A 12,963-nucleotide genomic window follows, 5' to 3' on the forward strand; every position below is an offset into this window, starting at 1 on the left:
ATGGGGGGGTGGGACTCTGGGGCATCTCTGAAGCCCAGCTATTGGGCTTTCAATGACTTTCAACGACCCCATGAGCACCACTGCTGATCCGCCGAATGCAGGCGGTGGATCTGCTACAGTCTTTCTGAGATGTAGTGTGTGGGAGGAGTGTATTCCTCTTTCCAAGAGGAAGACTGGGAATTGCCGGGAACTCAACACAGTATGCTGTGCATCCGAGAGACCGTCTCGTTCTCCTCCATGCCTACAGATGGCGTGGACAATATCCTGATGCAAGTGTGTGTGTCAGGGTCGTTCTATACCTCAGTGGGTGCCGTCGCCAATTCTTTGACGAAAGCTCTCCTTGCACTGGCATAGAGACATACAATGCTTGTAGAATTTGTTCGACACTTGAGAGAATCATGCCACATCGATTTCAGCTTCAACGTCGTACGCCTCATCGCCATCGTCTAGCTTTCTGGCACCCATCCTGCATATCGCAATCTTCTCCACAGGGATATCCTCCATCCACACGTAGTCATCATACCGGTCCAATATGCCGCGCGCATCGATAGTGACTCTTTCCCTTTCCTTACCATGACGCGCTCCCTTGACGTAAATGGTGTTGATAATAGTCGCATGCAACAGTAGCGGTCGGTTCTCCTCCAGCATCAGACCTTCCTCCTGAAATGCTGCCTTGAGCTTCTCGCAGAACTTCTGCAAGATACCCTGGGAATCGACTGGTGGAGCGTAGAGCACTGTTGCCTTGGAGGCAGATTTCATGGGGTGAATGCCCTTCAGAGTAACTGATAAAAGGGGTGGCGGCGGACCCGGTGGCTCTTTTGTTTCGGCTGTTTCCGCAGCTTCTGGGACCTGGATGCTGCTTAGAATCCGCCTTGGAAGCAACGATTTGAGCAACGCGACTGCCTTTTCTACTCCTTCATCCTTGGGGAAGCTCATGACGCCCAAAGTCAGATGCAACGTGCCAACGGGCCGGATGGCTTCGGCAGGGATTCCGTAGCTGTTTGGACTAGTAACATCATCCCTAAAGGCTCCAAGGTTTTTGGAGAGCTGGGGCCGAGATGATCCAGTGACGAGTTGTACGCATAGGAAGTGCGTTGGTGATGGTCTTGGAGGCATCCTGTGAGCCTGTGACTCGAGTATAAATGGCAGACTGAGCCAAACATCGACGGGAAGCCGAGCTTGCAGACACGGTCACTATGGCTCAAATCGAGAGTTGTCGGAACGGAGCCGGTAACCACTAGTACCTGAGGGGAACGCGAAAGTCCACATATATTCAAGTGACGGCACGACTGCTGAGGCCCCACCAGCCTTAAAGTTAGTGCGGCTAGGTATGCTGAACAGGGCCTACCTGGCCCGTGTCCAATTGGCAGCTACCGCCACCATGGCAAATTCCAGAGCTTTTGCTCTCTTCTTACAGCTCGACCTCGGAACCTTGCTAGGCAACCCCATTTTTGGAGGCAATTTCTCATGTTGCCTACATAATGGCGGACAAGAGCTCATCTACAGTTATTTAGGATAATGTTGCATCTCGTGGGTACATCACCATTGCTTCATCGTTTCACTGAAGACAACCCCTCCTGCTCCCCAAGATGAGTAGCTCCGACAAGAGGCGGGGCGGCAGCTCCACGCACACTCTCCGCTCCTCGACGTCCTCGCGCAGCAGCAGCATAATCGCACCGCCGCCGAGGGCCCAACTCGGGAACAATGCGCCCTCGTCCTCGTCGCCGGGTGCAGACAGCGACAACATTTCGCAGCATCACGAAGCTGGGCCCAGCAATGCGGGCAGCAGCAAAGATGGCGCAAGCCTTGCCGCCAGTGAGAAAGACGACGAGATCGTCAAGCTAAAACGCCAGATTGTAGAGATGGAGGAAAACTTTGCTCGTCAGGTCGACCGGCTGTCGCTGAATGAGACTGAGACAGCATCGTTCTGGCAAGGGAAGTACTCGACTCTCAACCAGCAGTTCCTACGGACCGACACCGAGCTCAGGTTGCTGCGCAACGAGAATGACAGCATCCGTGAGGGCAAGCGAGAGCAGCTCAGAGAACGCTGGGAGATTTTAAAGCAGGAACTGATGGACCGAGATGACGAGATCCAACGCTTGAAAACGCAAAACAAGGGGCTCAAGGAATGGGTCAACGTGAGCACCAAGACGGATGACCAGACAAGTGACGAAGTCTTTGGAGATGGCATGGCCAGGCTCGGCAACGGTCTGCAGAATTGGGTTGTGGTGCATTTCAGAAGAGCTAAGCTTGGTAAGTGCGAACCTATTCGTACCAAACGTTGGAGATCGGAGCACAGCATATCGATATCGCCCAGATGGACTTCTTGTTGTCAGGCTTGTGAACAGAGAGTCCCATTCGGAGCCACCATTGTCGCCTGCCTGATGTTTACAAATATGTCGACATGCTTATGTTTACAAACAGATCTGTCAAAAGTGAGCAAAGCAGTCATTAGCGAGCTCGCACAACTGATCCCTAGGTACGAAGAGCTTGCGGGGCCCGCCAAAGTCCATTTGCTACAATCCATCGTGTCGGGCATCCTAGTGGAGATGATATTCGATGCGTACTTCGTAGGACTGTCCAAAGAGCAGACCAATCAGTTGAAGCAAACCGAGCAATTTCTTGCATCTCTCAGTATGTCGTCAAATGCGCAACGATAAGCCGGCTGCTCACAGAACTGCTAGGCTCGGATGAGGCCGTAAAACAATGGCGAGCGACCACGTTGATCATGATTAGAACAGAAGCACCTCAGAAACTGCAGGCGGAGACGGCTGCCGTCACTGAGCATGTCATCTCGAGGATCAACCGGATTTTAGGTGCAATCACGGACGCCAAAACTACCGACGCGCGAGATCAAGCACTGCGGGTGCAGGTGAATAACTCGATCGAATTAGCGCGGTTGCTTTCTGTGCAGAAAGCCGACTTCAGGGTCACAATGCCGCAAATTCTGCCACACCAGAAGACGATTTTCAACGCGTCCGAAATGGAAGACATTGGCGGAGAAGAAGAAGACAGTCTCGCAGCACGCGAGATATGTTGTGTGACGTTTCCGCTTATCATCAAGTTTGGAGACGAGCGCGGTAGCCATCCGCAGTACCGTAACGTCATTGCGAAGGCGCGCGTTCTCTGTGCCCCCGAGTGAACCACTGTAGTTTGAACAGGCCACTATGGAAAAGCGGTGGACCTAACAATTAAATCCAGCTTTGTGCTTGGTAGGATCGCATCGTCGCGAATGGCGTTCGAGAAATTCTGCTTCGGAATTCGAGCCCAATCGCGATTCGATCCGAACTCGATTGAGAGCCAACGATGCATACCGCCAAGAATCAGACGGACCCTTGACGAATCAGAAAAGGCTTTTGCTGGCTATCCTGGCGTCTACAAGTGTCAGGCATGTGGGCGTTGAGTCGGGTGACGCGACTTCAAAGACGCAAGGAGGGGCGAGACAGACCAACCATCCCCCATCCCTTCGGGCCCCCTCTCCCCTCACCAACACTGGAGAACCATGAATACTTGCGGCTCTGCGGCTCAAGTTAAACCGACTCAAACCCGTGCCCATTGTGTATGGCTCGCACGATTGCTGTGCAACATGGGTGTTCCCCAGACGGCTGGCTGTCCCCACTCGCTATAGACTCTGGCTGCAACCTGCCCGCCCCCTGACAACAGCAAACAACTTTACAGACATGAAGCATTTGTCACCAATTATCGAGCGAATGTCTTCTGATTAGGATAGTTGATACGGAGATGCGGGACTGCTCGGCCGTCGGTTTCTGTCATGTTGCCCGCCGGATGGAAAACCCTGTGTACCATTTCGGGTTATCCGAAGCAATGTGACCAAGCTGTACGTACGTTTCCAGCAGCCAAGAATGGGGCATGTTCTCAATAGACGAATCAAACAGCCACCTGACGAAATGTACAACGGGTGTTAATGTACGGCGGCATGAGACCTGAAAGAAGCAGCATCTACGGCTTTGCTGGCTGCCTGGCACACTGTATACTGCTCGCCGTTGTAGACAGCTGCTGCTCCACAATCAATTTGGCGGCTGTAAGTTGGTATGCTGGCCTACTCTCATAGGTCAACTTACCTAGACGTGGGACATAGGCTGCGTAACCGAGCTGGGAAAGTCGATGAATTCCCCACTCCAGGCAATGAAACTTCCATGTAGATGGACAAGAGCACTCACTCCGTGTGTCTGCTGTCCAAACTTGACCGTGCCAAGTGCGGAGGGGCTATGTTGCAGAGGCGGCTCAAACGGCGTCCTGATGACTGGCTGGAAAAGTCGGCCGCAGTCGTCTGCCATAGCATGCACGGCATATCGATCGAAGGGTCCATGGCTTCTCCACGCCGGCACGATTGGAACATGGGTGTGATTAGATGCGTGTAACCTCCCCTATCGTTTTCCCCAAATCTAATCGTGCCGCCGATGGAAGTTGGCGATCACTCGAGAACTTTGCAAATAAGCACCGAACTTGTGGATATGGATAGGATGTCGTCTGAAGTCGATGTCGCGCAGGGCTTGAATCGGGAGCCAGGTCCAGGGCGTGACAGAAAGGAGCACATTGCGAGCCCATACGACAAACGCCATAAAGAACCACCTGTCCAGTGACTCATCCTACAACCTCTGGATGCAACAAACCTAGCACTTGCGTGGTAGTGTCGATCTTCCGCAAGATGCAAGAGAGACAACGATTCGATTGTCTCAGATAGACAAAGATATGTGCACGAGCGACTTGACAGGAAGGACCGTCGGCAGCTCGATCCCGATTTCGCTTCTCTGGTGTCGAGGATACAACGGACCGCCGCTTGTTCTTGTTCCAAGAGCTCGAAGGTGGTGTGCACCGATCTTGTACGAAAGTGGGATGTCTCAATCCATGTCCGATTCCATCTTGCTCACCCCACCCCCCTTCCCCCAGGTTGTCGACTATTAAACGTCTCTGCCACCCCATTCTTGATAGTGGGAATTTCCTTCAAGCAAAGCAACTTTGCTGGTGCTTGGTTTGATCTCGAGGTCCTACCTCGCCACAAGTTGTAGTGCCCAGAGCGGTGCTTGAACGTCGTTGAGGTAGTCCGTCTAACTGATGCAAGTCGGCCGTGAGAGCTGTCTGTCGCACCGGATCTGGGGCTTCCTCCGTCCACTCAACAGCCACCAACCAAAACTTCTTCTTTTTTTTCTCACATCGCTGATTTGGGTTCCTGCCTGCTGTATTCACTGCACAACCAGTATCTTTCTTGGGGCAGTTCAACACCAAACCCCCCTCAACCCCCCTTCTCTTCAGCGACGAAGACTCCAGTCACTTCTAGTCGTTACCCCACCCCGCTTTCCGTCCTCTTGCAACGCCCCCCTCCTCATCAATCAGAACTCCATTATTGAAGACAACCCCTCCGCATAACCTCACACGCGCATTGCATGGTCGTAACCAGACAACCTCAACTCTGTGCATCATGGCTGGCTCGGTTGATCCTGGCGTGCTGCGAAGATTTCTCGTTCCCTATGAAGAGAAGGATGATTTGAGCCGCCGCATGATCTCAGGCCATGCCGTCCAGCAGCCCAGAGGTTCACCGTACTTCGGTCACATGAGCCCGGTCCCGCATGTGTTCCAATACCCCCCTTCGTCATCGACTCCATCCAGACGTAGCCGAACAGACAGCGTCCCGTCGAGCAGTACTGCGCACAGTATACAGGACAGCATCTTCAGCTCTTCGTCCCATAAATCTTCGACGTCCACAAGAGCCTCGTCGGTGCTACCGCCTCGATACGAGCCAATCCCCGAAGATGTCGCGGCCACCGTTTTTGCCCGGCAGCCAAGCCAGGGGGCGAACTTTCTGCCCTGCGAGTTTAATGTGGCCGGCTATGAGGAGTGCAATGAAAGGTTCCCCATTGACGCAACAGAAGTTTGGGCTGAACATATGGCTTCCAAGCACCTCCGCCACTGCCTACCTCACAAACTCGTGTGCTGGTTTTGCAGTGATATCGAGTTCGATGCACATAGCCAATGTCAGGGTGACCTTCACCTCAATTTCTGGCATCGGATGGAGCATATCCGCAACCACCTCGTTGATGGGAATACGCCCGATGACATACGCCCCGACTTCCACCTTCTTGAACACTTGTACCAGAACAAGATGGTAACAGACACGACGTATAATAGATTGTGCAATACCAACGAAGGTCATCAGGTGGACGGAGTATACAAGTATAACTTCGTTGCGCCAGAGAGGCGGGTAGCTGAGGAGCGTAATGAAATGATCATTACGGACCAGCGGAAAGAAGAAAGGCAAGCCAAGAAGAACAAAAACGGCCGCCACCACCATCACCACCACCACTCCCGGGTCCATTGAATACGATCCGTGTCATCGTGCTTACGTCGGTGTGCGCGTGAACGGCTTCCTTCGTGCGTCAACAGGTAACATTTTGGTGGGAGATGTTCCTGAGTTTTCCTCTGGGGTCGAGCAAAAGATGAGAAGAGTTCTTGATATGGAGCGGTCAAGACGCGCTACCCTGTGTGCCGCCGCTTGGACCGGGAGCCCTTGCTATCGGCGTTTTCCATCGCCGGTCGACCCCGTTTCTTATGTTGACGTCTGATTTCCCTCATATGCAAGAAGCCGCCGGGCTGTTCGCTGCACTTGACGCGTCTGTCTCATATACTTATGGTGTGTTCGGTTATATGTGGTGCGTCAGGTTGATAAGTCGGGTTTTTTTGTCGGGCAGGAATCTGCCTTGCCTATTGTACAACCCTTCTCCACCTCCGCGTGACCGGATTGGTAACTGCGGGTGGTCATGCCGAGGGTTGAACGAGTTTGAAGGGTCTCGTGGTTCTTTGTTGTCAGTCCCCGCGTACATGAGGTAAACGAAGAGAGAGTTGACGCGGGGTGTAATGGGTACGGACCCCTTACTCGACGGAGGTCGACTCCCACCCCTCCCCCCTTGTGACTTGCATACGAGCGCAGTCATGTGCCCGCAAAAGGGTGGAAACTGTGGGTGAGGTTTCGTCTTTGTCCGCTCTGGAGCACGCGTTGGACAGCCTTCCATGAGTTTCGGGGATATCGATCTGACAAGTCGTTTTCCGAGTTTCCTGTTTGGGTTAAGGAATGTTGATGCGGTCTGCGCTTGTGCGATTCGGACCCAAAAGATATTGAAGACAGTATGGGGGAACTGGTCTTGTGAACTTGTCATAATATACCCCAACCAACTCTGCCATGTTTGTTTGATTTGAGAAATAAAATTTTCTTCACTCTGCACGCAAAACTTTCTTCAGTGGCGAGGGACGTTCACCGCCCACCCTCAGCTGTCAATAACACCGCCCCTACATATAAGTAGTCCAAGATGGCCAACAGAACCTACCGAAGCTATGCATGTCATTCTGTCGGTGAGGATTCTGAACCCCTGGGTTTCAGCCTGGCTCTATTGATTTATTTTCCAAGTTCGGAGGTTCCTATCGTATATTATGTAGGATCGCATGCCTCCTCTCGTCGATGTTGCCAGGGGTCATATCTGGGCGAGCAAGCGAGGTCTAAGCCCCTGAAGAGTGGCAACTGTCACACAACCAACCAATCGAGATCGATCGGCTGAGCATTTCGGATGTGGAACAAAAGTTCCGTCGTATACTCGCCGAGAGCTGGCTCAGCCTACCTATTCTTTTTCCAGGGCGAATATTACGGTTGGGGAAGGAGGATGGATTTTGAGGTGCGTGTAAGTGAGATTTCACCAGTCAACGTGTTTATCAGCCTCACGGATTTTGAATTACATCCAGGCTATTGGCGCGCAACTTTTGCGTTGCCTTGTTCAAGACTAATTGTTGACAATTATTGTGGTATCCACATCTGCTGCAACTAAACTCGCTCGTCAAGATCTAATAACTGTTGTCATGGTAGTTAGCCTGCTGGTTTGGAATACTACTGCGGCTATCGGCGCCTCACCATGTCATCCTTCTTCTCTTGCCTCGAATCAATCTTTGGACTCCAGGAAGCAGCGTCGCTTTCGGTTCATAGGCACGAATGGACTCGGAGTAGTAATCTCTACAAGAGCCTGGTTCATGGCAACCACCCTTGGTACGCATTTACTACTCCTTGATAGTTCTAGTGTAAGTTGATATTTCGCACTAATAGGCTAAAGCGCATGCCGTGTCCCGAGCAGACTACAACCGGGCGATATGGCCAGCTACCCTGTCCAGGCCGTTCTCGTGTCATAACATGCCTCCTGGACCCTCCCCAGATGACATTCTTCCCCCGGAGTAACGCACGAAGGTGTCAACATCGTATGCCTCGCAAGCCTAGGATGCAATGTATACCAGTATCCGGCGCCTGTGAGCTGTATTTTAGTGAAGGACACGCGGACTTGAGCTGTATGTAATCCGCAAGTTGACCCGCGCCCGAAGGCTGCTTACGCTTCTTGTGACCAACAAAGATGACTGAAAGATACGTACCTAGGTACATTTCAACACCTCAGACTTTGGCTGTCGTTAAATAATAAGTGTTCTCAGATTTCGGAAACAAACGGTCCCTGGAACAGTACTTGCCCACACATCATTTGATCACAGCAAAGCCCAGCACACTCACTAGACTTCACGAAGATACTTAATTACAACTCCAAGTGGTATTCTATGGCTACCAGTACGTCACCTGCAAGCCAACCCACAACACATAGACCAAAAGCCCTGCGTACATTAGGTTATGCATTTCAGCAACAACGCCGTAGGGAACATCTTGAGGCTGGGAAATCTCTTGCTTACTTTCCAGTTGGGCCCTGTTGTTTGTCACCGTATATCTCTACCTCAACATCGACGAAGCTAGATACCCCACATATTCCGACTCCCGCCGATCCTTCCTTCATTCCATGCTTCAGTTCAGTTTCTTTTTTATTAAAGCTTGCCCACGTAACCTACAGACATTTGACCCCCTTATTATGAACGTCTCAGCTTCCTACCCGCAGGCTATCTATCCTCTCCAGCAGATCAATGAAACTCAGCCTCCACACGACCATACCTAACTCCATCAACCTTCAACTCGAAACCCAACCCCGCACTATCAACAATCATCTCGAGCGTGAAGTCAAGGTTATCAAACTCAACCCCCCTCGTCGTCGTAAGTCTCGTAAACAGGCTCCTTGGAACGGCGCTCAAGTCGGTAGTCAGCGTACACACGTGGACGAGCTCGCGACTGTAGGCGACGGGCGGCTCATCGGCCTCACACGCGATCAGGTCATCGGTGACGATGAGCGACTGACCCGGTCGGAAATTGCGAGTGTAGTGGAATGCAATGGGTGATAGGGGCGAGATGGCTTCGCCCTGTAGAAATAACCAGTATTAGTTACCGCCCGAAGTGTTCACGGCAGTCGGCTAGTAACTCACCTTGGCAATGTGCCACTGCATCCGATCGGACACCATCCACCGCTCCCACAGGGGACTCCAATACCGTTCCGAAACGTTGTGCTTGTCTTCGTCATACACAGTCGCATAAGAAGTACCGTAGTGCATGCGAGCCTTGCGCGAGATGACCATATTTCCCTCGAGACCGCGGAGGACGGCGCCTCGCACCACGGCCGTCCACGCGTACACGGGTTGCATCACCTCGATGGACCCGTTCTCGGCCAGCTCGTGCGCCGGCCGCTCCGTGTACGGCGGCGGCGCCACGCTCGTGAAGTGCGTCTTTAGCTGTCGGTACAGGTAGTCGCTCTGTCCGAAACCGCCGACGAGGACGATGCCCGAGACGATGCCCCCGCGGCCCCGGATCGTGTTGACTTGGCCTTGGACGAGGTCACACACTTCTTTGGCTACTGGCTTGAAGATGTCCTTGATTTGACTAGCGGTCAACACGAGGAAGCCAGACTCGATTTGAGCTTCTTCATCATCAGGCAATCCGGGGAACCTATCGTTGAGTCAGCTACGGCAAGCCAAGAGCTATCTTTATCGGGGGGACCACCTACGGCACGTTGACTTCTTGGTGCTCGTCTTCGTTGAAGTTCCGCTTGACGAATTCCTCAAAGTACCGAAGGCCCATCTGCCACGCCCTGGGCTTCTTGATCTTCATCTCGTCGAATCGACTCTGGCCGAGGCGGCTTCGAACATGTTCCTCGAATCGATAGTTTAGAAAGGCGCTCCCACAAAGTCCGCCAGTACCGACAGCCGACTCTTCTACCCGCAAAGGTTTCAAAGATATAATCTTGTAAGCAATCAAACTGAATTACGTGTAAGCGCACAGTACTTGGAAGCCATCAACAAAAGGTGGCCATTTGACTCACTCCACAGTACCGCCACCAGCATCACACACGATGAAGTTATCACCAATGTTGAGGTTGTTCGGTTGGATGGCCTTGAGGGTATAGACAGCGGCCGCTTCGGGCTCGCTGATCATCTGGATGTCCGACTTAGCCCCCATGCCCGCCCTTTCGGCAGCCTGCAACGTCGTATTCTTCGCAGCATCGGACCAGACGGCGGGGCAGGTAAGCACAAAGTCCACCTTCGTCGATGCCATGAAGGACTCGCCGTATCGTCTGGTAAGAGTATCCATGATGTGTTTGTAGATCTGCGTCAGGTAGTCGCTGACGGCGTCGACGACATTCTTGTTGTACCTCCTGAGCGCCGTCGCCGTCTCCTGGGGACTGACATAGAAGGGTAGCTTTTGCGCCCGATCCAGGAACAGCTTTATGCATCGTAGCCGCGACTCTTCGGGCTTGAATTGGAACCCCCATTTCACATTGGGGACGGTGTCTGCCGGCGCGTCGGGGGCAAGGTCGTACGAGATCTCGGTGGGGACCTTGTCTGATGTGATGCCATTGCCGCCCGGCCACGTCTTGATGATCTCTATATCATCCGGTGTCGACGTGTATACTGCGGCCACGCTATGTTTACATCAGCACGGTGGAAAGGTAGATGACGTTGAGTATTGGGGAGGACAGGTAGACATAGACAGGGACAATAACGAGTCGAGGAATCCATACGAGCATGGCCCTGTCCTCACAAAACCCCTCTTGTTTGTGTATGAAATCATGTCACCACCAAATGAAAACGAACCGTGGCAAACAAAAGACGAAACCCACCCAGAAAAGGTAGTCCCAAAGTCGACACCGACTATAAGGCGGTCATTGACCGGGACAAGCTCCCGCACCGGTCCATTGATGGCCTCGGTCGACGACGGCGGCGTATAATTGGTGAAATAATTCCTGCTGTCCTGATTCCGCGGGCTGCTCCTACTGGAACGGATCGGAAGGTTGAGCATCGTGGCTCGACTCTCTGGCCTGAAAATGTCAGCCTGGCGGGCTTCTGTCTTCACAGCTGGCGCAATGAGTAACGGCCACCACTCGTGCCCCTGCTTGTTTGCGATCAGACCCGCCTCCTTTCTCTCTCTGTCAGTCTCCGTGTTTCCGGGTAACAAAGAGGCCGGTGGTGAGGCTTGCCAACGTACGGTCGGTAGAGACCGACAGACGCAATCGACGCGATCAATTGTCGTCGGCCTTCAGCCCGCCAGTCTTGTGGCACGCAGCAGCTCAGGATGTCCAAAACTCGATCGAATGGCACCTGAGTTGCGGGGCGGGTGCACACTGAAGGAACTCTGGCTTACCCCCCCCCCAACATATACGTCGTTCAATGGGATGCCTGATGGTTTTCAATCTAAACATGTCAAGTATTCGTCAGCCAAGAAAAGCAACGAGGAAAATTAAACTGGATTAAGATCAGCTCCCTCGCCTCCTTGGATGGTCACAGAGAGGAGTAGCTAAGAACAGGCAGCCGCCCATCTGTATCGAAGGATCGCGACGACCCCACGTTACGGCTCCAAACTTCTGCGTTCAATCCTGGCGGGGTGTTTTTATCCTGTTGCCTGGCGGAGGTGGAGGACAGCTGGCGGCCAGGCGGTTGGGTCTGTCTGCCCAGTCCAGCACCTGATCACAGATGAGATCGGAGTGTGTAGCCTTTAACCTTTCTGCTGCCTGACGTTTCTGGCCTCAAGTTGGAGGCGGATGTGTTCATGGATCCCAAATCTCGAGCTTGATTGTAACTCTAAAAGAACATCCAGTAGATTGGTCCTTTTGCAATCCCAGCTTTCGTCCTAAGACTTGAGCAGAGTTGAAGTTCGTTCTTGCATCAGCGTTGAACATGTTGAGTCAAACACGACTTGCACTAGCTTTATTTTTGGGTTTCAAATTCTGTCCAGAGAAACAACACGAGGCAATGATAGCCTCTGGTTTTCTCCATCTAGTTTCGATGCCGCTTCGTAATTCGGCCCGCGTTCCCCGCGAAGGGAACTTATCCATTCGCTATAATGACTGGACGGACGTGCCTCCCCCAACCCGTTCCTTACTGAGGTACACATCATAGGTTGCCCCAACACCAATATACACAAGCACCAACATGTCCCATGTAAAGCTGAGATGAAAAGCAACGAGAGAAGATATGTGATGTGATCCATGCCCCTATCTGGGCCGACAAAAGTGCTTCTTTGAGTATATATACCTCTTTTTCATTTCAAAGGCCAGTGTTACCGTAGATGACAAACTATGCGGCGAGACATCATTTCTTCTAATCCTGGAGACCTGCCCGCTGGGGAGTTTCGGTGACCATTTTCTGCTTCGGCCCTTCCTCTTCCTCCCGTTTTTGTACAGTATTTGGGGTTTTGTTCGATCTTCCAAACTGCTGCCTGCCTTCAAATGATGAATCCCAAGTTGGCTGACTTGTTTCTCAAAATGGAGCGGGCAAACAGCCTCGATATCCATCAACTCTAACAAAAGAAATGACAATGGTCCTGAGGCCAACGCCCTTTCGCAACCTTCACACAAGTCTATATTGGGGGGTATTGTCGAAAGAAAATAAAGTGGAAAAAATTCAAGAGCCCAAATCTGGCTGGAGCATCGAGATATGGAGGGAGAGATCCGGCCTCACAGCAGAACCTAGATTTGTTTGTGAACCAAACCCCAACACTAGCCCGCCAGCCAGACTCCGAAATCGAGTATGTATAATGCATACATTGGAAAA

The 12,963-nt window shown here is 52.3% G+C and overlaps 5 protein-coding genes across 5 annotated transcripts; 2 read left to right on the plus strand and 3 right to left on the minus strand.

The window, feature by feature from the left end:
• Nucleotides 1-396: 396 nt before the first annotated feature.
• On the minus strand, nt 397-1,383 carry BCR38DRAFT_457895 (kinase A anchor protein; the record flags this gene model as incomplete). Its single annotated transcript, XM_040862091.1, has 2 exons — nt 397-1,125; nt 1,381-1,383. The coding sequence occupies 2 exons, from the start codon at nt 1,381-1,383 to the stop codon at nt 397-399; spliced, it is 732 nt and encodes a 243-aa protein (XP_040715525.1).
• A 206-nt stretch (nt 1,384-1,589) lies between these two features.
• On the plus strand, nt 1,590-3,142 carry BCR38DRAFT_343684 (uncharacterized protein; the record flags this gene model as incomplete). The annotated part of the gene is made up of 3 exons (XM_040856053.1): nt 1,590-2,253; nt 2,425-2,634; nt 2,676-3,142. 3 exons carry the CDS (start codon nt 1,590-1,592, stop codon nt 3,140-3,142), a joined length of 1,341 nt encoding a protein of 446 aa, XP_040715526.1.
• Nucleotides 3,143-5,192: 2,050 nt separating this feature from the next.
• On the plus strand, nt 5,193-6,498 carry BCR38DRAFT_206937 (uncharacterized protein). The gene has a single exon (XM_040854134.1). The coding sequence runs from the start codon at nt 5,441-5,443 to the stop codon at nt 6,335-6,337; it is 897 nt and encodes a 298-aa protein (XP_040715527.1). The 5' UTR covers nt 5,193-5,440; the 3' UTR covers nt 6,338-6,498.
• BCR38DRAFT_206938 (uncharacterized protein) lies at nt 6,499-7,357 on the minus strand. The gene has a single exon (XM_040854135.1). It carries the CDS (start codon nt 7,170-7,172, stop codon nt 6,660-6,662), a length of 513 nt encoding a protein of 170 aa, XP_040715528.1. The 5' UTR covers nt 7,173-7,357; the 3' UTR covers nt 6,499-6,659.
• A 1,592-nt stretch (nt 7,358-8,949) lies between these two features.
• On the minus strand, nt 8,950-11,212 carry BCR38DRAFT_343069 (uncharacterized protein; the record flags this gene model as incomplete). Its single annotated transcript, XM_040855997.1, has 5 exons — nt 8,950-9,282; nt 9,346-9,862; nt 9,921-10,172; nt 10,236-10,835; nt 11,034-11,212. The coding sequence occupies 5 exons, from the start codon at nt 11,210-11,212 to the stop codon at nt 8,950-8,952; spliced, it is 1,881 nt and encodes a 626-aa protein (XP_040715529.1).
• Nucleotides 11,213-12,963: the final 1,751 nt, after the last annotated feature.

Source organism: Pseudomassariella vexata, assembly GCF_002105095.1.
Source record: "Pseudomassariella vexata strain CBS 129021 chromosome Unknown BCR38scaffold_7, whole genome shotgun sequence".
NCBI lineage: Eukaryota > Fungi > Ascomycota > Sordariomycetes > Amphisphaeriales > Pseudomassariaceae > Pseudomassariella > Pseudomassariella vexata.

Excerpts from the sequence above, each read along its gene's own strand:
- BCR38DRAFT_206937 (XM_040854134.1), top strand. The coding sequence starts at position 5,441 with ATGGCTGGCTCGGTTGATCCTGGCGTGCTGCGAAGATTTCTCGTTCCC.
- BCR38DRAFT_206938 (XM_040854135.1), bottom strand. The coding sequence starts at position 7,172 with ATGACAAGTTCACAAGACCAGTTCCCCCATACTGTCTTCAATATCTTT.